The sequence below is a fragment of the Netta rufina genome (genome assembly GCF_964035555.1).
Source record: "Netta rufina genome assembly, chromosome: 1".
NCBI lineage: Eukaryota > Metazoa > Chordata > Aves > Anseriformes > Anatidae > Netta > Netta rufina.
This window is the reverse complement of record NC_140123.1, coordinates 170980035-171003734: the sequence shown is the minus strand read 5'-3', so window position 1 is coordinate 171003734 and position 23700 is coordinate 170980035. Positions and strand designations below refer to the sequence as shown.

The window sequence follows — 23700 nt, the reverse complement described above, 5'->3', positions numbered from 1 at the left end:
CTTTTTATCTTCACAGTCAAGCTAGGTCTTGGCAATATAAGGTAATCCCAGAGGCATCACTGAGCTGTTTGGGGTTGATGGTCACATTGCTGACATCAGAATTAGCCTCCAAGAGCTGTAATTATATCTCTTTCCTAAGCTCCAGTTCAAAATATGGAAATGATAGTGGAAAATATACTTGGTATATACACTAGTATACAAAAAAAAATATGTATGCATGTATAGAAATGTATATGAATGTATAGAATATGTATAGAAAATATACACTAGTGGTGTATATCCTCTCTCCCTAAGAGGTGGGTATCATTTCCCTTTACTCATGGTTATCAATAACGTTTTGCACAGAGGTATCCCAGTTTTTCCAGCAGGTACAGATCTCATTGCATCATGTATCAGCCCTGAGGACTACGTGCTGGGATGTCCCCTTTCCTCCTGTCTCTAGGGCTTCCCTGACCAGAAGCACTCCCAGACTCCCAGACCAAAGGCATGTCCCCAACATCTTCCTATGCAGATTTACCTTTTCATTTATTTATTTATTTATTTATTTATTTAGGATATGGTTTTCCCCCACCTACCCTCACTCACGTCAAGTTCATTTTCTTGCTATCAGAAATGCCACAGAAAGTTAATCAATGTACTGGTGTTCATGGATTTGGAGCTTAAATAAGCTTCTAAGCGCTGTTGAGATGATGTTATCATCACAACCTTTGGTACCTTCCAGTGGTTTCCCTGGGGTGAAACATGGAGTACCAGTTAGCATAATAGGGTCTGTTCTTCTCTCTGGGAAGTCTATAAGGGCAATCTTTCCCAGAGGACAAGACCCCAAAAGCCATTATTCTCTCTTTTGTAAAACAAACAAACAAACAAAACAAACAAACAAACAAACAAACAAACATACAGAATACATGTAAGAGCATGAAGCAACACCAGTGAGTTTTAGTGGTTACATGGATGGTTACTGTATGCTATATAGTACCACTAATTTTTGTTTTTGTAATCTTCCCTATCAAGGGCCAATCTTTCTAGTTGCCAATTCACTGATAACTTTTTTTTTTTTTTTTTTTTAAACAAAACACAACATCTGTAATTATATGTTAAAATTCTCAGGTAGAAACATAAAGTGCATAAAGACATAGTGATCCCGTTCTGCAGCTCTCTAGCCTCTCATATTCCCTGCTTGCCTCATCTTGACTTAGCCAGAAAAAAACAGGGATTCAGCATCTGGAGATACTTACATTTTGGGATTTCCCTAATATTTCCTAATACTTAATTAGGACTAATGGAACAGGGATTAAAAGCAACAAGTGTTTTTCTTTGATTAATATTTTCCAGTGAAAACAGCTTTAACTGTCTGTTATCATACACCAGTCACAGCATTAGAAACGTAACATCCAAATGCAATGGGATTTTACCACTTTACACAGCATGCAGCCATAATGCAGTCCTCAAAGTGTGGCATTCAACATGCATTTTTGACCTAGAACCTGGACAGAGACAGCAGCACAGGACAGAGAAGAGAAGCATCGCCACTCTCTGGGTTGGATTGCTTACTAACCCACACTTTATGTGGCTGTTTATCCCAGGACTGGGTAGTTGTGACCTGCCCACGGGATATTTATCCCCACAGGTGCAAGCAGGGACACAAGGTGTGTGGCAGGGGAGACTTGGCCCCACAGTACTCCCTCCCTCCCTGCCTGCCTTGGTGATCCCAGGGCTAGGAAATGTGTCAGGGCACTGACGTGATCTCCTATACACACTCAGGAGAAGTCTGGTATCCACAGACCCAAAAGGGGTCTAGATACTGCTAGGGGCTGTGGCAGATACCATTGCCAGCCCCCAAAACCTTGGAGCCCTGGAGAAATGTCTTCAAATCTCAAGTGGGATACAAGAGTAAGAGGTCTGTAAGGCACAAGACACGAGACTCACAGAAGAAAAAGTTTCAGTTTTCATTTTTTGCCAAATAGGAGACAACTGGATGCTAGTTAATGGCTGTTTTACAGGAAGCAGTCTAGTACTTCAATGTCTTACGTGCCCTTCTTCTTTTGAAAAGTAATAGTGTTTTTGCATTTTCCTCTCCTCTCCTCTCCTCTCCTCTCCTCTCCTCTCCTCTCCCTTTCCTTGACGTAGGAAGTTCCCAGACAAAAAAGTGTTCTGACAGAATAAAACTAGCAGGTGTTTAACTTTTTCCTGGATGTCAGGGAATATCTTCTAAGACATTCAGGGATGTCAGGGATGTCTTCTAAGAACCTTTGTATCTAAAAACTAAACACTACCATGATAAACCACTGGTAACACCTACAGTCTCATCTCTCCCCTTTACAAAATATGGGAAATTCTGGAGAAACTCTTTTCTTTTGTCACAAGCAACTTTTATCCTACTCCAGCTGCGCCACTGCTGTGGGCACTGTCCAGTTAAGATGTATAAAATGGTTCCTCAGTGAGCGTTGTTGCCTCATGGGCAGCAGAAATCCTTGTGTTTGTTCCTGTTCCTTCTCACCAGGTAAAGGCTTGGGTGGCACGGGGACAGTCAGTGACTTTGCTATCCCCACAGGGTCACAAGAGCTGTGGGGAACAAGCAGCTGTACTTGAGCACCTCTAAGGGGCTGCAGAAACCAACAGGGCTTGTAGTGCTACCAAAAAGTAGATGGTTTCTCTAGGATATAAGTCCATTTCTTAACCCAGCTCCTAAAACACCAGAGGGCTAAAATCCCTTCCCTGGCTTAGGCTGCTGTTTGAAACCTTGCCCTTCATCTGCAGACCTGCATCAGTATTGAAATATCCACAGCCATGAGAGCAGAGTGCCAAAGTTTGTACTGACTGCACACGCAGATGCGCTGGTGAGGAGGAGCTAGGTGGGATTATGAGACCTGTGAAGGTAGAGTCTCTCCATTTTAGTACTTTTTTGACCCATAAAGATCTAAAAGGTAACACTGTTGTAGGAACAGGGATATTGAATATGTTGCTTTAACCATTTATGTATTTCATTTGCAAATTTTCTTCTGTCTAACAGGAATTCAGTAATTCAGCAAAGAGGAGGAGGAAAAATTGGTTAAACAGCTATGCTGCAGCTCAGAAGGGGTTTTTCACGTAGAACACTTCTCTACAATGTCTTTAACCTGCGACTCTTTTCCAATCTGTTACAATTGCCTTTCCCTAACGAGCTGTCTGAAGGCAGCCAAAGAGGGAGAACAGAGCACGAGAAAGAAGGACAAGAGAAGAGGGACAGGGCTCAATCTGACACCTTGAACCTCCTTTCCAAAAAGAGGTATTTTCATCATGTACAGTAACAGATGTTGATAGAGAAACAGCAGGGAATACAGTCCTGAAACACACCAATTATTCCTGGTTATTTAAATCCCACCCCTAGGCATACAAACTCTTTTTCTTTGTAAAGCTGGATGGGAAGTCCAACAACCTTGAGCCGGTCTCTCTCCATATCCCCTCCCTCTCTAACAGAGGAGGTAAAGTGTTTTGGGAACTCAAAGACATTGTGAGGACAGCAGAAATTACAAGAGCCTCAGACAAGCCAAAGCCAAACAAGTCCTGTAGCTAGAAAGAATGATTTAAAACAACCAAAACCACAACCAAATTTGTTATGCTGCAATCAGCTGAATTATACTCCCAATTTTCACATTTCTTAGTGAAGGTATATATTGTTTTATCTTTACCAAGCTCTTTATGATAAAATAAAATTTAGAATGTATGACAAAACATAAAATCAACGTTCAGCACTGTAAAAATGAATTCATTTTCTCCATAATGTTTGCTAGGATGGATTTGTTCAGTACCCATGATAACTTGGGCTAACGTGGTTCAGCTTTGTGCCCAAGTAACACATGTTGTCAGTGTGTCAAACCGTGTTTGCTCACGAAGGTGCATCACCAAAGCTTATCTTTTCAGCAGAGGAATCCGAGAGATGTGGGCTCGCTGTGGATTTTGGGGGTTAAAGGTCTTAAAATGAGGTGTGCACGAGAGAACCATCTTCACCTCTCAGAACCTCAGGTGCAGGGGTTGGAGGAGCAGGGGTCGGAGGGCGACCCCAGCTCAGGGGGACCGGCTGCCTCTAGGGTCACCCCCGAGCTGGGGCTGCCTGGCCACAGCTCGGCTTGGGGAGCAGTGAGGTGCAGTGGGGCGCAATGGGGAGCAATGGAGAGCAATGGGGAGCAATGGGGTGCCCCGGAGGGGCTTCCCCAGGGGGAAGAGCAGCACCTGCCTGGCTCCGCATCCCGGCTGCGCACCTACCCGTCCCGTCGCCTGCCAGGTGAAGTTCATGGCGTGGATGTTGACGGGGATGGCGGGCATCCTCTGCTGGGCTTTCCTGAAGTCGTGAGTGAACGGGGCCATCTTCCCCTCGGACACGATCAGGATGTCCTCCTCGAAGCCTGCGAAGGGCAGAGGAGGAAGGGAGCGATGCAGGGCGGCTGCGGGAAGCCCTCCGCGGCACCCCGGGCGGGCAGGGGACCCCGGCTTACCGATGAGGACCCGGGCTTGCTGCGCCTCGATCCACAGGTACAGCGTGTCGGGCTGCCGCCCCGCCGCCTGCAGGCTGCACAGGCTGAGGGCACCGCAGAGCAGCGCCGCGCACAGCCGCCCCGCCGGGGCCATGCTCCCCGCTCCGCTTTGCTTTGCTCCGCTTTGCTTTGCTTTGCTTTGCTCCGCTTCGCTCCCGCTCCGGCTCCGCTCCGGCTCCGCCCGCCCTCTGCCGCTGCGGGGCGGGAGGGACGGGAGGGACCGGGCGGGGCGGGGCGGGGCGAGGGGGGGCTTGGGGTCACCCCCCCAACCCGTGGGAACACGTATCCCCCGTGGGAATCCCCCCAAAAGGGGCATCCCCCCCGTGGGAGCACCCCCTTGGGAGCACATCCCCGTGGGAACCCCCCTATGGGAGCATCCCCCCCGTGGGGAACCCCCCGTGGGTGTCCCGCGGGGATGCCCGTGGGTTTTGCGGCTCACGGTGCGTGGCCCTGTCCCTCTCCTGGAGCTGCAGCATCCCCACAAGTGACAAAGGTGGGTTTTGGGGGAATAAATCCCCGCGTGGGGCCGGCCGGCACACGCCGTGCTCCAGCTGGGGGTCGGGGCGCGTATGGTGAAAGGAGGAAAGGGTTTTTTTTGGGGGGGGGGGATCAAAACGTTGCCATTTAGGCAGAAAGTGGGACTCGTCCTAGGGAAGCTGAAATAATTTTTCTGTTCAAAAAGTTATTTAAACAGAACCGTGGGTTTTAAATCGAAAACATATATAGTAAATTGTTTCTAAATTTTCTGCATCCTTTCAGAAGGAATATATATATATATATTATTTTGGGGGGGGTAAAATATATATATTGGTTAATATATATATATTAACCAAATCTAACCAGAATAAAGTTAAAATAACCCCCCTAACTTTCCCCCTGTAACACTCCAGCAGGGCGCTGGAGATTATTTTCTGCCTCTGAGTGTTTCCCTGGATGCTCCTGCGCTCCATCCCATCCCGGTGGCGGGGCTGCAGACTCTCGGTTAATTAATTATTGCTTATCCTGATCAGCCACCTGGGCACAGCTCCGGGCAGCGCCGTGGAGCTGTCCCGCCTCGGCTTCAGCCTCTGCTCCCACGGCGGCCTCCGCGCCGAGGCCGCCCTCTGCCGGCAGCGGCCTCCGGGACGGGCGGTCAGGGGAGGCTTCGAAGTAATAAATAAAATAAAATAAAATAAAATAAAATAAAATAAAATAAAATAAAATAAAGGAAATGGAAGGGAAGGGAAGGGAAGCCCACACCACATAAATTTATATCATGAAGAGGCCCACGATATCTACAGGTGAATGGCTATTAATTATTTCAGAAATGTTACTGCTAATGGATTTGATCTTGTGCTCCCATGTAGATTTTTTTTTTAATTAAATATATATATATTTTTTTTCATAACTCCAACTTACACAAGCAATATTAAGTTTGCAGCTACAGAGGAAAGCAGTGAGGAGAAATTATATCTGAATGATAACACTTTTAGGAAGAGGTTAAAAGAGGACCTCAATATCGAAAGAATTTTGTATATTCTAATACGGTGCATTGTGTTCTTATTTATTACTTAAAGGGGCTTCCTTGAGATCTGGCAGCGGAGTGGAATTGGATTGCCAAGTAACAGCTCTGGAACGCATCATCTCTGCAAATGCAATGGCACAGCACAAACTCTCCTGTGTAGAAAATGCCACGGTGATCTGCTTAGATTCTGCAGAAATAAGTGATGCTGACTGAAACATTGCTCGGTGGGTAGGTACTTGTGCCTGCAGAGTGTGTGAGGTGCTTGCACCTCGTGCACCCCTCCTCCAGCTGCACCTGCAAGGCTCAGTGCAGGGGCTGGGCTGCTGCATGGCACTGCCTGCTGCCCTGGGCTGCTTTCCTTTTAGCACCATGAGGACATACATTGAGGATACAGCCTGCAAAGCTTGTATTGAAGTGCAAAGAGATAGATCTTGATTTTCTTCTTGATTCCTTATTTAAATGCCCCTTTATCCCAACTCCCATTCCCGTCTGCTCCCTATGGATAGCAGACGGGAATATACTTGGAAAAGCTAAACTTCTGTGGTTCTTTGTTTAGTGACGTGGGAAACATACATGAAAAGAGAACTATTTTGTGAATGTGGCTGCAAGTCCCACTCACTTGCATAGGAATGCATCTATGGTGTATTTGTGGCCCGCTCTGATCTTCATTGCAGCTGACAGCATCCCCCTGATGACAGCCCTGGAATGAATGAAGGGATGGTTTGAATGATGATACGTCGAGGGAGGGATATGCAAGTCAGAGCCTGATGCCCTTTGATCATCACTGATGATTCATAAAAAGAGAAAAGGGCATAAATAATAATATTAATGGGCATAAATACAGCCTGAGGTGATAATTTTCATCCCCCAAATTATACATTCTGCTTCCCCTCAGATGTGTAGAAATGGTAAATACATCTGTACTTGTTTGTTTCTTTGCGGTGAACATCAGTAGGTAATAACTAACATCTGCATCATTTCAATAGGGAGAAAGATACCAGACTGCAGCAGGATTTTCAGAAGTGCTCAGCCTTCACTGGGTTCACTTCAGTGAATCACAAAATTCCCACCACTTTCAGCAGAAACAAAGGTTTGTCAGTGCAAATTAGATCTCTTTACAGTCCTGCTGGCCAGGCCAAAGCAGCAAGCATTAAGAGCTGGCAGGAGAAAAAAAAAAAAAAAAAAGAGAGAGAGAGAGAGAGAAAAGAGAGAAAAAAAAAAAAAAAAGTAGAACTATTTGTATTTTAAATCAGTTTTGCTGAAATTGGAATATGTTGAAATTTCTGAAATTTTGTATGGAAAATTAAAGACTCTGCATTCAATTAGTCTGAATATAACGTGATTTTAAAATATATTATGTAATGTAGTGTTAAAAATATGTGAAAGCAGCACTTCAAAGATTGTAATTTCACACAGTCTAGATGTAGGTGACGTCTCCTATTTTATATTACATATGATACAGCTTTCCATTGTCTGTTCTGTTTATTTTCCTACAATAGTCCTTGCTCACCATTTGGAGAGCATGGAATTGGCCCAGCTTTGAATCAGTCTGGCTACTGAAGATGACAATTATTTTTAGAGCTATTGCCTCATCTGCTGCTGAATTTTAAAAGTGTGTAGCAAATGAGACAGAAATAAAAGTGATCATTTAATTGTTGAAGAGACAGGCAGCCTTGTCCTTGTTTCTGTTACGTTCCTAGGAGGCAATAAGCAAGTTACTGAATTATTTTTCCCAGACAGTGACCAATTCTTGTTCTTCATTTCTTGGTGCCTGGCTTCAGACCTTCAGTCTTGTCTGCAGCATCCCAGAATCCAGGCAGATAATCCTGGAGGTGGTGTGAAAACATACAATTATGTCATTAAAATTGATAGTATAGCAGAGATTAGGGCAAGCTTAAGAAGGGTTGGGATAAAATAAAGTATCAAGTAGGCATTTTTTGTTTTATGCTACTGTATTATTAACTACCACCTTACGATGCATGGATGTGTTATGTGCACAGTGTCAGTTTGGGGAGTTTTAAAAGTTTTCACATTGTTGGATTTGTGATGTTTTGCATGCTTCTTATAACTCATGTACCATTTCTTGACTTTTAAAAGGGAGATAAAACCTTCTTTTAAACTTCAAAACACACTGGTTTAGATTAGTGAATTTTTACTGTTCTCTCATTATCTTAACAGATTGTTGCAAGTTTAGATTTTAGTGGCTTTTTAGTGTACACCATTTTATCAATTAATTCCAAAATTGGCCATTGCTATCAACCTGGAGGCTTTGGTTCCCAGCTCCTTCTCCTGGTGACATGATTTCTAACTTTGCGTTGGGTTGCAGGTTCCATTTCTGGAGTCGATTTCGTGTTTGACTGAGAGATGTGAACCCTTGTTTTGAAACTATCGGACCAAAGTCATCATAATCAAAGAGATGTAGACCTTTTGTTTTCAGTTTTATTGCATGTTTACAAATCATTTCTATGCAGTTGTGGTTTCAACTGTTTCAGATTTCTCAAATCTCGATGAGCAAATTCGTTTGATGATCGTCACCCCTTCTCCTGGGGAAGAAGGAGAAATCCCATGTCCTTTACCGTGTTGTTCTGCTTACCAGGGTGGATTTCTGAAGTAGTACAAAGCAGAAATATAATTAATAATAATAATAAATAAATAAATAAAATTCACTGAAGGCTCCCCTGAAGTAGGGCACTAGGGGGAGCCAGGATCCGGCCGGGCCTGGGAAGCGCTGGGGGTGCTGCAGGCCGGCTTTGTGGCCTGGCTTTGAGCAGGATCACTTCCAGATTTCATCTGGCTTTTCCAGGATGAAGGGGAAATCCTCCCCCCGTTTTGTAGTGGCTAAGGAAACCAGACGTTTCTGAAGGCTAAGGAAACCAAAGTCCTCTCGCCCTGCTCTTCTCCACTTCTTGGTGTTCTGTGTGTTACCAAACTCCAGCTGTTTCTCCCTCTCCCACAGTGGGAATATACCCTCTAAATATATAGCCTCTGATATATACCCTCTTTATGTATACCCTTGATATACCCTCTAAATGCCCTGCTTGTGACAGAAGACGCAGTCTGTTCTCACACATTACTACATATCAGAAAAAATTATGAGACCTTACAGATGTCCCAAATGCAGGGGAATTTCAGTCAAAGATTGCACCTTCTCAGGTAGAAAATCAATCTGTTATGAGATGCAAGCAGTAGTAATCCAGTCTATGTTAGATTCAGGGCTCTCTGAGGTTGCTAATATTGTTTGTTAACCTATTTCTGCATAAACTAACTCTCCTTTAGCTCTTTTTTGACAGTCCCAGTTGCTTAAATCTGGGATAAATAGCCTCCTTCAGTCTTACAAAGAGGTACTGGGATTTATTTTTTCCGCACTAGAGAGCAGTGTTTTGTGCTAAGCAATGATGAATTTAATACAGTTTTAGAGAGAAAATTAAAGGATCTTAGCAAAGTAAAAAAAATAAAAGGGAAGAAGAAAAGAGTGGCTGCAATTAAGTTTCTACCTTAGAAATGGCAGAGCATTAACTACTAACATCGATTCATCCTTTACAAAATGTTTATTGTATTGTACCAAAAGAAAAAACATCCATTTTGAACCTTACTTTATTTACAACATCACCTTCAGAGAGTGTAACAGCTACATATAGTGGAGGAGATAATGGGCAGATTTAATAAATATTGCTCACTGGAAAGGAATGAAATGTATGAGGCCATACAATTTGTTGCTGAATGTGGCTGCTTACAAGGCCTTTGATGCACGTGTCATGCACTCGAGATTAAAAGCTCAGCTTCTGCAACTATGGGATCATGCTAGCATCTTTCATAAGAGGTCTTTGACGTGCCTAGCAAGAAAGCTCCAAGTGCTTGCAAAATCCAAATTAAAACTAATCATAAGGTTAAAATTTCTCAGGAAAATAATCAAAAAGCATATTGAAATCTTTTAGGAGCATTCTTGGCAAATTAACCAATGTCTGAAAAGACCATCAGAGTGACACTGCCTTAGGAGCAGGAAAATAAAATGTATGTTGTCCACCCTGTGGTAGGGAAGACTAGATATGGAAACGATTGCAAGTGCCATAGTGTGAAATCATGCCTTGCATGTGGTAAAGAATATGTGTATTATAAATTGGGAAAATATCACTTTGGGCCATATGTTCCCCTCTGGCATCAGACTGCGTGGGTAAAGGAAATAATCAAAAAATCATGTGGTTTTCAAAGCGCAGCCATTCAACTGCATTCTCCAGCTGCCTTCATACACTGCATGGCGTGTTGGGCACATTCAATGCTTTGAGCAGTGCTAAGGAAGGGGCTGCGTGGCCCTGCTAACCTCCCTGTTCAAACCTGGGGGGGGTGCCATCCTGGCCTCAGTAAAGGCAGCAGTAAAACTGGTGTGGACCTAAGGGGGCCAGAATGCTGGTCTCACTGTACGTTGTGTTGACAGACTGTGGGTGCAGGTGCTGCTGTGATGATGTCCTGGCTGCCTCTCACCTCCAGGCTGCACAGCTCTTCCAACTGAATCAGAGTATGACAGAACATGGAGTGGTTTGGGATGGAGGGGACCTTAGAGCCCACCCAGCTCCATCCCCCTGACATGGGCAGGGACACCTCCCACCAGACCAGGTTGCCCAAAGCCCCATCCAGCCTGGCCTTGAGCACCTCCAGGGATGGGGCATCCACAGCTGCTTTGGGCAACCTGTTTCAGTTGCCATACCTCATAGTAAAGAATTTCTTCCTTATATCTAATCTAGATCTACTCTATTTTAGTTTAAAGCCATTACTTCCTGTCCTATCAATATCTGCCAGAGCAAAAAGTTGTACTCCATCTTTTTCATAAGACCCCTTCAAGTACTGAAAAGCTTCCATGAGGTCTCTCCGGAGCCTTCTCTTCTCCAGGCTGAACATCCCCAGCTCTCTCAGCCTGTCTTCACAGCAGAGGTGCTCCAGGCCTCCGATCAACTTCGTGGCCCTCCTCTGGACCCACTCTAGCAGATCCTCATCCCTCTTGTGCTGAAGGCCCCAGACCTGGATGCAGTACTCCAGGTGGGGCCTCACAAGGGCAGAGCAGAGGGGCATAATCACCTCCCTTGACCTGCTGGCCCCTGCTCTTCAGTCAGCCTTCTGGACTGCAAGCACACACTGCTGGCTCATGTCAAGCTTTTTGTCCACCAGAACTCTCAAGTATTTCTCTTCAGGGCTGCTCTCAATGACTTCTTCTCCCAGTCTCTACTCATGTCTGGGATTGCCCCAGCCCAGGTGCAGCACCTTGCATGTGGATTTGTTGAACCTCATTAGGTTCACCTGGGCCCAATTGTCAAGCTTGTCCAGGTCCCTTTGGATGGCATCCCTTCCTTCTGATGTATTGACTGCACCACTCAGTGTAGTGTCATCTGCAAACTTGCTGAGGGTGCACTCAATCCCACTGTCTATGTTGTTGATGAAGGTATTAAGCAATACTGGTCCCAGGACAGACCCCTGAAGGACACCACTCATCACCGGCCTCCACCTGGACATATAATCACTGACCACCACTCTCTGGGAGCAGCCATACAACCAATTCCTTCTTTATCCTCTGAATGGTCCATGCTTAAAATCCACGTCTCTTCAACTTAGAGATCATAATGTTATGTGGGACCACGTCAAAGGCCTTACAGAAGTACGGGTAGATGGCATCGGTCAGTCTTCCCTTGTTGACTGATGTGGACAACATCAAATGCTTGGAGTGGGACTGCCTATACCCTGGATTTCATGTACATTTAAGGATGTATTTAAGTATGACAGGGTAGAGAGCTGCTGATCTCTCAGCTCTTTCCTGTCATTTTTTTTTCTTCTTCTTTTTGGCCATGTTTTTGCAGAATAGAAAATAGAGTTGCTTTTCTCCTTGAAATAAAAACCCATAGTTTCCTTAGTTCTCCTTCTTTCTTACCATGCAGCGAGAGAGGTGGGAGCACAGAAATGAGAAACCTGGAAGGAGTGTTTTCTAGGAGCTCCATTCAAGATCCATGTGTTAGCAGAAGATGGGACATATGGCAGTTCTGCTTACATGGCATGCAGGCAAAGGTAGAATGACGTGTCCCAGTAGGAGGAAAGCTGTAAAACATAACATTGCTCAAAAATAAGTGAGGTATCTTGAGCTATAGACAAAGATAGTTGTAGGAAAAAATTGAGACAGTGAGGTGGTTGGAACCAGCAGAGAACTACACCATGAAAATAATGAGCTTATCATTAGGGTCTCTAACATTTTCTATCTGTGGAATATTCTTTCCCCAGCAAATTATTTTCTGCCACAGAAGTTTTGATTTCTCTGTTCCCCGGGGAATTCAAGTGTTACTTTCTGTTTTACATCTTGTAGAGTTTCTAGCACTTGCTAAGCTTAATTTCTCCCACCTGAAGGAATAAAACCTTCAGCAACTTTGAACTGCAGCATCGTTTGGTGGGGGAGAGACTATGAGGGGGGTTTTGTGTAGGAGGAGTACAGAGAACTCAGACATCTAGGCTGAGGGCAAAGGCTTTGCAGTCCCCTTAGTAATGAAGGTAAGGGATCTGGAGAACTGAATGCCAAGGGTTGTGATCTTGACATCCAGGGAAAAAAGCCAAGGGAAGAAATGCACTAACAGACGTAGAAGGACAGGGTGTCAGCAAATTCAAAAAGTGCAAAAGGCAAAAATCAGCAAGAGAATATGACATCCTTGGCATTATGCATAACTGCAAAACTTTTTAATCACATTAATGGTCTTTCATATTTACTCAATGACACATCTGAAAATTATCTAATTAAAACAGGGTATTCTGAGAAAATAATAGACTACTGAACCTCTGCAGAAGGCTGGTGATGTTTTTTTGCTGAAGTCAGTAGGCATTGCAGAGGACTTTTGGGTTGTGATGAGGGCAGGTAGTGAGAACAGGTGCCTGAGTGATGTACAAGAGGCCTATACTGCTTGTACACCAGGATTTTTAATCATTATAATTCCCAAAGAAGTAGGTTTGCTCAATAGACAGGACTTAGAAATATTTTCACACAAGTGGCAGACTGCAGAGAGCAAGCAAGAGCCTTTCTGGTTCCAAATGACACAGGCAGCACCTGAAGTAAGCAACCCATTCATTATATCAGGTACGGTACTACAGCACTACCAGATATCAAAAGGGGAAGAAATAATGTGAGATTGTGAAGTAGCTGGAAGTTAGATGCAAATTCTGAGAGCAACAGGTGGATAAGGAAACTGTTGAAATGTATACGTATATCTGTGATGTGCATGTAGCCACTTTTGTCTGGGATGAGTTCTTCAGAAAACCATAACGACAACTGCAAATAACCCCTTTAGAAGGGCCCAGACTTCTACAGTTAACAAAATGGATGAGGGATCTTGTACAGCCAACACAACATCAATATGAATGATGTAAAATGATGTAAAAAGTACTGTACTGTGCATGGTAAATCATTTCATAAGGGAAGCAATAAGGAGTAATATGTCCTTAAGCATGGCTTCAGTAAATGAAAACCGAAATAGGAAATGCTCCAGAGAGTCAGTAAAAAAAGCAATGGAAAACAAAGATATGTTATAGAAGAAAGCTAAAACTGAGTTACAAGACAATAGCACAAAATAAATGTCACAGTGTCATGCGAAATTTATGGAAGCAATTGAAGTGCTTACAGATTTCATGGAACAATTTGGTTTTAAAATTATTTTTATATTCTTTCACAAGATCAAAATAGATCCAGATGTATCTGAGAATGGGCATGCAGTTGCTTCTGAGCTTAAGAACCATAAAGGAGCTTGGAAAACTTGCCCAGGTAAGATAAAATGTAAAATTATGTTTAAGACCTATTCGGGTTGGTTTTACTGAGATTGCATAACATTCTCAATGCCAAAGAGTTTAAAATGCTTTATTAAAAAAATAATAATAATTGAAGCATAATTTCTAAATTGCACATGTTCAGTTGCATATGTAAAATGAAGATTTAATCATGAATTTGAAGGTACCATCTTGATCAACATAGCTAGCTCAGATACATTTGGCTAATTATCTGATTGTGGATTGTCATATGGTTATAACAAATAGCAGATGTACACTAAGTTGAAAATGTGCTTGTATGATTTTGAAAATTTGCATACAAGTAATTAATAATGGCAATTATAGTTTTTAGCTGGAAGAGTTTCCCTCCTATATTTTACTAGATGATTTTCCATTTAATTTCTTTTAGATCTGGCAAGAACATTTCTAAAAATTGGTCTTGTATCCATCTGAACCTGGACATTTAGAAAATAATGAAGACATTGCAAAAGGCTCACTGAGAAGTTTGGTTTGCTCATCTTCCCCATGTTGCTTAGTGAGTTTGTAGCAGGGTTAGTTCAGTTTCCCTGGCCACAAACCCACAATGCAAGGCCTGTACCCATTTTTGTCCTCGTCTAGCACCTTACCTCTACTGCAATGTGTTTTCTTGTTTCTGCTGTTAACAAACTTGTTGGCTTTAAAAATCTTCCTTTCATGATCTAACACTGTCTCACTCAGCTCTTCTTATCTCTACCTGTTTCAACACAACTCATAAAGGCATAATAACATCCATCTACCTTGTTTCTGATTATGTTATGACAACTTTTAAAATTACATAGTTACATACTGTTTTTCCCTCTGGATTGAGTAGCCAACTGGCATTTTATTTTTTGGCTGACTGACTGCAACATGGAGAATTTTCTTTCAGAACATCTTCTGTTTGTTTATAGCAAAAAATAGTAGTCACCCTGCATTTAATTCTGTATAATTTGCTGTTTTGTTATCTCTAACAAGGATACCATTCACAGTAACAAAGGTACCATTCTCCAAAAAATCCAGCAAGTGGAGGACAAAGGATGGGGTGGGGAAGCACTGGGATGGAATTCCAACTTTTCTAGAACATTTTCCATTATCATTCTTACAGAACTTTTACAAAGGTGAATCATTATTTCCATTTGCCTGTGGGAGAAACTGAGTCACCTGAAGAGGAAGTGATTTGCCACACAGCAAGTCAGTGGCACAGCCAAGAGCGAAGTACAAGTCTCTTCACTTCCCGTCTGGTGCCCTCGTGCCATGAACTTAGTTCACAGACCTGCCACAGTTGTCTTTACAACCTCTGGTGAGTCATTTGGATCCTTTATTCTGCTAACACTGAAATGCATGCTTAATTTAAGCAGTTTTAAAGGATTATTCATAGTGCTTAAGGTAAAGTAGAAACTTAAATGTAGAAGTTTGTATCTTACCCTGTGTTCCCTATCTGTAAAATACAGTATCAATATTTATTTTATGCCATTGGCAGACTCTTTTGACTATTCTGGGTTGAGAGTGCAGAAAGCTATCCTGTTCTCCTTTCTCACTCTGCTCAGATCACAGCTGTCTGAGCACCCTCCACTTGTACACTGGCTGCATACGGGGTGGTTCGCCATTTCTCACAGGTTCTTTGCAGGGAAGAATTGTTCAGATCACTCTTACATTGGGTAGCATTTTATTTTTCCTACTGTATTTATTTATTTTTTTCCTGGAAAGCATTCACACATGCTAGTTTTAGCCAGGGGAAACCTGGCTTGATAAACAGTGGTAAGCTAGAGGAGCCTCTACCCTGTTTTTCAGAGGGTGCATTACCTGGTGTGGTCTGGGTCCCCAGTTCTTCAGCTCTGCAAGAGCTATTTTCCTTCTCCGTAGACATCTGGAGCACAACTGTTTGCCCTCCAGATGAAGTCATGGTGCAGATGACAGGAGCGTTCACTCCTCCACCTACTGCTCCCTAAGCAGTGGGGATGGGTAGCAGAAACAAGCCCTCTTCCCCCTGCCCTACCTCACGCCATTAGCACGTAGAGCTCCTCCAAACGTTTCCTCTAGATTTTCTTATAAGAACAGCTCTGCACTGTGGCTCAAAGCAACCATTTCAGTATTTGGCTCTTAATTTGTTGTGTGTTTTGCTATTGCTATTTTCTGCTCTTCCCTCTGCTTTTTTCTACTCCTTTTACCTCCCTTCTTTTTGATACTCTTTCCCCTATTTCTACTGTCTTATCCCTGATTGACTTTTATGTAGTATTTTTTTTTCTTCTTTTTATGCTTCTTTTCCATGAGAAAAGGGAGATATTCCACACCAGCCCAATTCCAGTCACACAAAGGTGAGCTGGAGATCAGGCAGGAAGCATTGCTCCTGTCTGGCTACGCAGGGAGAGGACTAGGGTTTTGCGGCTGTGTGGATTTCCCAGAAGTAATATTGGAGCTGGTCCAACAATTTACAGTAAAAGGACTGCAGTTCTAATGCAAGTTCAACAAGGTGAAGGCCATCTTTTTTTTCAGGTCACATACAATAACCAAAGTGGCTCATCAGATGTGTCTCTGGTCTGAGAAATTGCATAAAATCTTTGGCCAGGATGCTACACGGTACACAATGGACTTGAAGGATCTGGCCTTCATATGAAATCTGACATGTGAGGGGAAAAGGGAGATCTCTGGCCTGCAATGACCATGCAGAATTAAGAACAATAGGCCACATAAGCGGAGGATGTTACTGTGGGGCCAAGTCATCAGTTTCTGGGCATCCTTAGCTCCAGTTTCCAGTCAGGATGCTCAGTCATGTTGACAAAGGAGCCCAACTCTGAAGAGTGCTTTATTTTGGTTACATTTATGCCAAACTGAGACTACTAGTAGAGGGGGAATGTGTATTCAGGTTATAGTCACATTTTGCCTTGCAGAGGACAGACACATTACATGACTTCCAGCATGGTGAAACCTGTCCCCCTCTGCCATTCAGTGCCCAGGCACTGGGAACAGCAGCTCCCTGCTGGCATATCGAGTTCAGCACCTCTGAAGGATGGATGTGGCCCCCTGATGGGCTTGTCACCATGGCATGCTCCACAGAGTAGCAGCTGAAGCAGTGGGGCAGAATTGATTAGCGGCATCGTTTGTGGGGGACATGAAGTTTGTGGGTGAGCAGTGACGAAGGAAAAACTTCAGTGCATCATTCTCACAGAGGGTAAACGAATGCAACAGTGTCATCTACACGTGGCAGGCAAACAGAGCACGTAGTGCATGCTAAAAACTCCCATGGTGTGTGACACGGCAGCTTTGGTTCAGGTAGGACCGGGTTGCCTTTAGAGTGCAGATGTGTATAACCTACCTACCTGGAGGCAAACATTCATTTGTCATGAACACTCCCTAAATGTTCTTGATTTTTATGAGAGCAAACAAAAGCAAAGTCATAGAAATGCAGCATATACACGTACTTGGAGTAGGAAACAGCAGACCTTAGAGCCAGAGGGACTTTATTCCCATTGCCTGTGAGCTGTTCTTATGGAATTTCTTTCTCCCGCTATGGGAGAAATGTTCTAAGTGGGTGAAGTTATTGACAGAGAAAATTGCACAGCTTAAGGAAATCTTTTAAATATGCAAGGCCCATACCACTGAGCACTAGCAACAAAACGATTGATTCAGTACTCAGTAAGAAGCAGAGAGCAGGAGATACCGATACATTTGTGTCAGCCTGTGCTGCAGAGATGTAAAGTGCTTCCATGGACACATGGGATTTTCTAAGGGCTGCTGGCTTCCTGCCTATGGATCTTGCATGCAGTTCTGACGGGAGGTCATGGAGGTAAGTGTGCATTCATGAGACAGGGAACACTTGCTCTCATCTTTGTATAGTACAAGAAAGCAGTGGAACTGGGTGAAGTCTCCATGAGCTAAAATTGCATAGATAGTAGGGCTAATAATTCTTCGGAACACACTGAATTTGGTCCTCTGCTTATTCATTGAACAAATTGAAAGCAGAGCCTTGTGGCAAGAAAAATGTATTACACAATTAGCCTTAAAATGAAAATGTAAAAAGAAAACTTCATTTCTTCTGTTCCATGAATGATGGCGCTTCTTCTAAATGTTATTACATGAATGAAATAAACGTAAGTTTTCAAGACATTAGCACTGGATCAAAGTCAAGGATAGAATCGTAAACAGCGAGCTCTTTATGGCTATGACTACACTGTTCTTTGTGTTGCTGCCAAACACTATCGAGGTCCCAGACTAAAGTGCCATGTCTACACCTATATCAAAGGTTGTTTAGGACATCATCAAAAATCTCCTCACGTCTGTTCAACACGTCTGCATCCTACACGGTGCAGACAGCTATTGTCCTTTAGAAAGAAAGGTACAGGAGTGTAGGAAATGAAACTTCTCTGCTTTTCATTGTTCTGTTGATGTCAGACTGATGGGATCCCTTCCCAATATCCTCCTGAGGTTAAGGGTGCATCTCTAGCTTTTATCAGTCCTCTGTCCTTGAAAGCAAGCTTTTGTGAGGGGTAGCTAATAAAAGGAAAGTAAATGTTCAAAACCCTGAAGAGTGTATTGTCGGGAAGTTTGGCCACAACTATGCTAGTAAGGCATCATATATGTGTAAAAATAACTCTGCCAATTCTGGATCACAAATGAGTATTATACCTAGCCAGAGTTTCTGTGTGCTGGGAGTAGGCAACCAATCTGAAAAACACTCTGTCTGACCACCAAACTAAGCTTCACTTTTTCCTTTTCAAATTTAAATGAAATACTCTGGAGGCAACCTGCAGCAATAATTTAGAGAATGGGTGACACAACTGATTTGTCACCCACCTTAACTGTCGCTTACAGAAGTCTTCTTGCAACAACTACTTTGTGAACAGGGCAAGAAGGCTTTAGGGACCAGCAGCTGACTGCCATTTTGATACCATACGAAATTTATCCTTTCATTGTGAATAACTCAGGGTGGACCCCTCAACCATTTAACTGCCTCTGTGACAACTACAATGTTTCTGGTAGCTTCCCAAAAGAAGAGGCTAGAAGGTAAAAATTGACTACTATAATATACATCAGATGTAAGCCACCATTTTTTCTTTATTTTATTCCTAAAGCCCATGTATCTTTTGGGTTTGGTTTGATTTGGCTTGGTTTCCCTATATTCTTATTTATTTTCTTATAACTTCTTTGTCACTCTTTTGTGAAATCTCCTGTCATATAATATCTGGCATTCTTCTTTAAACTCGGTTGCTGGGGAGCTGGACAGTTTGGGTTCAAGTTTTAAAATAAATATACCTAGCCATTCTGGTTCCTGAGGAAAGTATTGAACACACAAAGCAAATTTTAATGAAAGCCACAAATGTAAATAAAGCCCCCTTTTAAAAATAAATACAACGTTTAAAAGCCATTCTTAAGGGTGGTATTTTGTTCAAAACACAGTCACCAGTAATGCCTCCAGCAGGCCCATTAAAGGACAGGAATAGAGCCATAATAAAGTGTGCCAGGAATTACAGATCCTGGTCACAGATAAATACCCAATTGAGATATAAATAACCTATATATGAATGTAGGTTATATAAAAGGCAAAGTATTACCTGTGGGAGGGGATTCTGTTGTCTTACGAAGTCTCAGACTTATGAACTAAGGTTGTTTACTTTTAGAGACAGGACGCGCACAGTCACAGCAGGTTATCACACAGTTTGTGGGAGTGGAACTACTGTGGGACACTGGGGCAAGACCTGCAAAATGGAGACGTGGCTGCTTTGTGGGGATGAAGGTTATCTAGCATGCTGTGCTCACACTGTTGTGATACGCACACAGCCCGGAACAAGTGGGAAGTATGAGCATTAGACATCTTGTGGGTGCCCACATCTTAGCAACAAACAAGCAGCAATCCAAAGGCAAGAGATGGCATAAGGCTTTTGAACATGAATAGGATGCCCTCAGGAAAGAAAAGCGTATCTGCAAAAGATATATCAGCAAAACACTAAGTTGCAATGAGACATGCTAATTGTAGAAAGGCAAACTGTCAGTGAGAGATTCTCAATACTTACGAAAAATCACAAACATCACACAAATGTGAAATCGGGAAAGAAAGATATAAGAGGTACTGAGACACTACTTCAAACCCCAGGCCCAATGAGGATGATAGAAGCATTGTTTTTGACTTGCAGAAGAAAGCGATTTCACCTGATGGAAGAACTGGAAGTTTCCTTAGAGCCCCAGTCCTTGAGGATGACACAAAAATACAAATACAAAATATCTTGTTTGGAAACCAACAGCCAGTTTTTCCTGATGAAGAACAGTCTCTACAGTCCCTGCAGTCAAGTTACCTTTAAAAAACTATCTACTGAAAAATCTACTACCTGGAGATACCGATACTAATCTATGTTATTAAATAAATGCAGAGATTTTGGATTGGTAGCATCCTTACTTCAATATCAACCAGAAGACATATTTTTTGAAACATTTCAAAATATTTTGGCAGACATTTTAAAACATGACTTGGAATATACACACTTTTCAGTCAGCTGATTTGTTTATCTACACGCTATAGTTTTGCAGGAGGTGACTAATTTGTTAGCAATTTGTAGTATTTACTGCGCTCCTATTGCTAAGTAAACAGGTTTATAAATTAATTAATGCCCTTGCTGTAATAAAAAGATGGAATGTATGAGTTGTATTGGTAAGATCAAGGGATCTTCACCTCTTTTAGGGCAGCATATACTCTTCTAAAGAAAGAAGGGTGCCTGAGTGGGCACTAGCCAGATACACACTTGTCTTAATGGTATCAGACCTGGGACTGACTGCTGGTGGTTTAGCCAGTGTCAGATGTAGTTAGAAGTAAGCAGTGATCCTGGGGTGCGTATTCAAATGTGTATTTCAGGTGGCTGCTGGAAGCTTTAGGTTGCTCCTCCCTGAAGAGGAGTGGAATGTCAGAGGCGTTTGGAATATCAATTAGCTATTTACCAATGGGAAGGTGGGGCAGGGCGGGTGCATTTATGTTAGTGGTTTAATGTGTGATGGAGCTCTTTCAAATGTCATTCCTCCTTACATGTGGAGCTCTGCGTGTTGCTGTAATGGCACAGCACTGTAACATTTGAAATTATTCCTCTGCAGGTGTTACAAGCAGGAAGTTGTGCACAGTGGTACCATGAAGAGCACCCCTGTAACAGAGACCCTGCTATATTCTTCAGCTTCAGAATGTTGAAGGAGGTTTCGGTGAGCAATATGATGATCGGTTCTCTGTTTCCAGGCGTGGCAGGTCGGATGGCAGGTGGGGTGCAGTGGTTAATCATCACCATTCATCATCACCATTATGAAAGATAGTTTCAAGCTACTCCTGTAGCTCTGTAGACTGGCCTGGTGTTTAGCACGCAGCTACCTCAACTCCAGCTCTGTAAACGTTCCTCCATAACTGAGGTTAGCAACTTCAGCTTTGATGTTAGCAGGGCACATGCACATTACCTTCACTGTGGCAGACTGTGAGGGAGAAAAGTGTAACTGTGCTTACAGGTGGATACTGTTTCTGGACCACTTCTGCCCATATTGTTAAAAGGCCAGTTGTGGTCAGGCTGAAATGTAAACTCAGGTTGCTGTATTTATGATGTGATTATCAGTAGGGAAGTCCAAACTTTTCCTGTTTGGGGATGGAGAGACAGAGGCATGCAGGTCAGAAGGAGATTTTGAGGTCTCCACACGAGGCCTGCAGCCAAAGGGACAACCTAGGGTAATCATCACACACCTCATGCTCTGAGAAATGCCGGGATGACGTATCCTCATATGGGTACAATCATCTTGACAAAGAAGCATTCATATTGTTAATTTTCGCTGTATTTGAAGGAGTATGTTTTCCCAAAGAGCCACAAGCATCCGGATAGTTGTAAGACCTGAATTGTAAACCTAAACTGTAATCCTGAATTGTAAACCTAAACTGTAAACCTAATGAGGGTGATGCTTGACAATTGTCAAGAAGCAGCTTCCCAGAGCATTTATTTCTCTGCACATCATCTGTTTCCTCACAGGAGGGGACAGGTCCTTCCTTGTTTGCTGTCCTGCCCTCCCGCAAGAGGAAAGTTCACCGAGCGGTGGGTGAGGAGCGGGATGGCGGGGACGAGGCAGCCTCCTGGGGAGAGGCGCACAGGGGGCTTTCGGCGCTCATTCAGCGCGGCGAGGCTGCAACCAGCACACGGGTGAGCTGTCGGGGCTGAGAGCACCCCGTGGGCTCCCTGCGGTGCCCTCCCAGACTCCCTGGGGACCCGCTGTCTGTGTGCCTCCCGCCGCCACCCCGGGCGGGGACCGCCCCGCCGCGCCCCCTCCTCCCTCCCTGCCCCGGCGGGGCCGGGCGGCGCCTGGTGCCGCCGGGCGGGCCCAGGCCGCGGCCGAGTGCGCACGCGTCAGTTCCGGCGGGGAGCGCGGCGCGTGGGTAGGAAACGGCGGCGGCGGCGGGGGCCGGGGGAGCGCAAAATGGCGGCGGCCGCGCAGCTGACGGACGAGGAGCTCTTCGCCGAGCTGCGGCGCTTCGGGCTGTCGCCGGGGCTGGTGACGGAGAGCACGCGGCCCGTCTACCTCAAGAAGCTGAAGAAGCTGCGCGAGGAGGAGCGGGCGGGCAAGCCGCGCAACGGCAGCAGCAGCAGCAGCAAGGCGGCGGCGGCGGCGGGCGGAGCGGCGGCGCGGCTGGGCGAGCGCCCCTACCTCAGGGGGACCGCGGCCGGGGCCGGGGCCGGGGCCGGGTCCGGGAAGGTGCTGCTGGGCTTCAGCTCGGACGAGTCGGACGCCGAGGCCGGCCCGCGGGGCCCGGCGGGCGGCAGGAGGGAGCGGGCTGCGCCCCTCGGCCGCGGTCCCAGGCCCGGCGCCCCCCCGGCGGCCGAGGAGGCGGCGCGGAGGAAGGGCAGCGCCTGGTGGGGGGCGGCGGCGGCCCGCAGAGCGGCGGCGGCGGCGCCTCAGGGAGGCGGGGAGCCCGCGGCAGGCGGCCGGCAGCAGCAGGAGGAGGAGGAGGAGGAAGAGGAGGAGGAGGAGGGCGAGCAGCAGCAGCAGCAGCGCTGGAAGAACCGGGCGGTGAACGGCAGCCGGCTGCTGGCCTACGGCGGCAGGGACAAGTACTCCGACTCGGAGGAGGAGGAGGAGGAGGAGGAGGAGGGGGCTCGGGCCAGGCAGCAGGTACCCAAGGAGGAGCCGGCCGCGGCTCGGCGGCCCAGACGGAGCCTCGGCAGGTCTCCGGCTCCATTCATAGCGAGCAAATGCGCCGCGGCCGGCGCTGGCGTGATGGAGACGGGCCAAGAGAGGGCTGGCGGAGGCTGCGGGGCCGGGGTAGCCGCAACGAATGACAGGGCGGCGGCGGAGGCGGCTGCCGGGAGTCTAGACAGGGGCAGGAACCATGAGGAGGCGGCGGCCGTGGGGGGAGGAGGAGGAGGAGGATGCGAGAATCTGGACTCGAGCCCTCCCGGCCCTCGGTACCGCCTCGGCCTCTCGAAGAAATCCCCTACGGCGTTGTTGCTGCCGCCGCCGATCGCAGACGTGGACAGCAGCGGTAAAATCGCCGACCCTCCGGGCACCGTTAGGAAAACGAGCAACAATCACGTCCTCGGCAGCACGGCTGGTAGCTATAACGTGGAGTCCAGGATCTATTCAGCAACCAACAGCCTCCCCCCGGGTGGCATCATCTCCTCCCTTAGACTCAACCACTCCAATCATACGGGTTCGAATCATACCTACCTGAAAAACACCTACAAGAAGAATCTCTCAGAGCCCGAGGAGGAGCTTCTCCAACAGTTCAAAAGAGAGGAGGTATCCACCACTGGAGGCTTCAGTGCACATTACCTGTCCATGTTCCTCTTAACTGCTGCATGCTTGTTCTTTCTGATACTGGGATTCACATACCTGAGAATGAGAGGTTCTGGCGTAGCTGAGGATGTGGGAGTCAACAGTAAG

The 23700-nt window shown here is 45.2% G+C and overlaps 2 protein-coding genes and 1 long non-coding RNA gene across 3 annotated transcripts in view; 1 reads left to right on the top strand and 2 right to left on the bottom strand.

Annotated features, from left to right (window-relative positions):
• The window catches only part of WIF1 (WNT inhibitory factor 1), a gene marked incomplete at both ends in the record, with an annotated part of 39132 nt that extends 34527 nt beyond the window's left edge, over positions 1-4605 (bottom strand). The window contains 2 exons of the mRNA XM_084283315.1: positions 4243-4382; positions 4473-4605. Of these exons, the coding sequence (XP_084139441.1) occupies positions 4243-4382; positions 4473-4605 (273 nt within the window). The remainder of the gene's footprint in view (positions 1-4242; positions 4383-4472) is intronic.
• Positions 4606-8520: 3915 nt separating this feature from the next.
• Positions 8521-22597, bottom strand: LOC311218831. Its single transcript, XR_014619131.1, has 4 exons — positions 22465-22597; positions 19365-19508; positions 11930-12093; positions 8521-8620 (listed from the first exon to the last, which is right to left on the bottom strand). It is a non-coding gene; the product is annotated as an uncharacterized lncRNA (long non-coding RNA).
• Positions 22206-23700, top strand: part of LEMD3 (LEM domain containing 3) — a 48058-nt gene continuing 46563 nt past the window's right edge. Inside the window, exon 1 of the mRNA XM_084301693.1 lies at positions 22206-23695. Coding sequence (XP_084157819.1) covers positions 22237-23695 — 1459 coding nt within the window. The 5' untranslated portion in view covers positions 22206-22236. The remainder of the gene's footprint in view (positions 23696-23700) is intronic.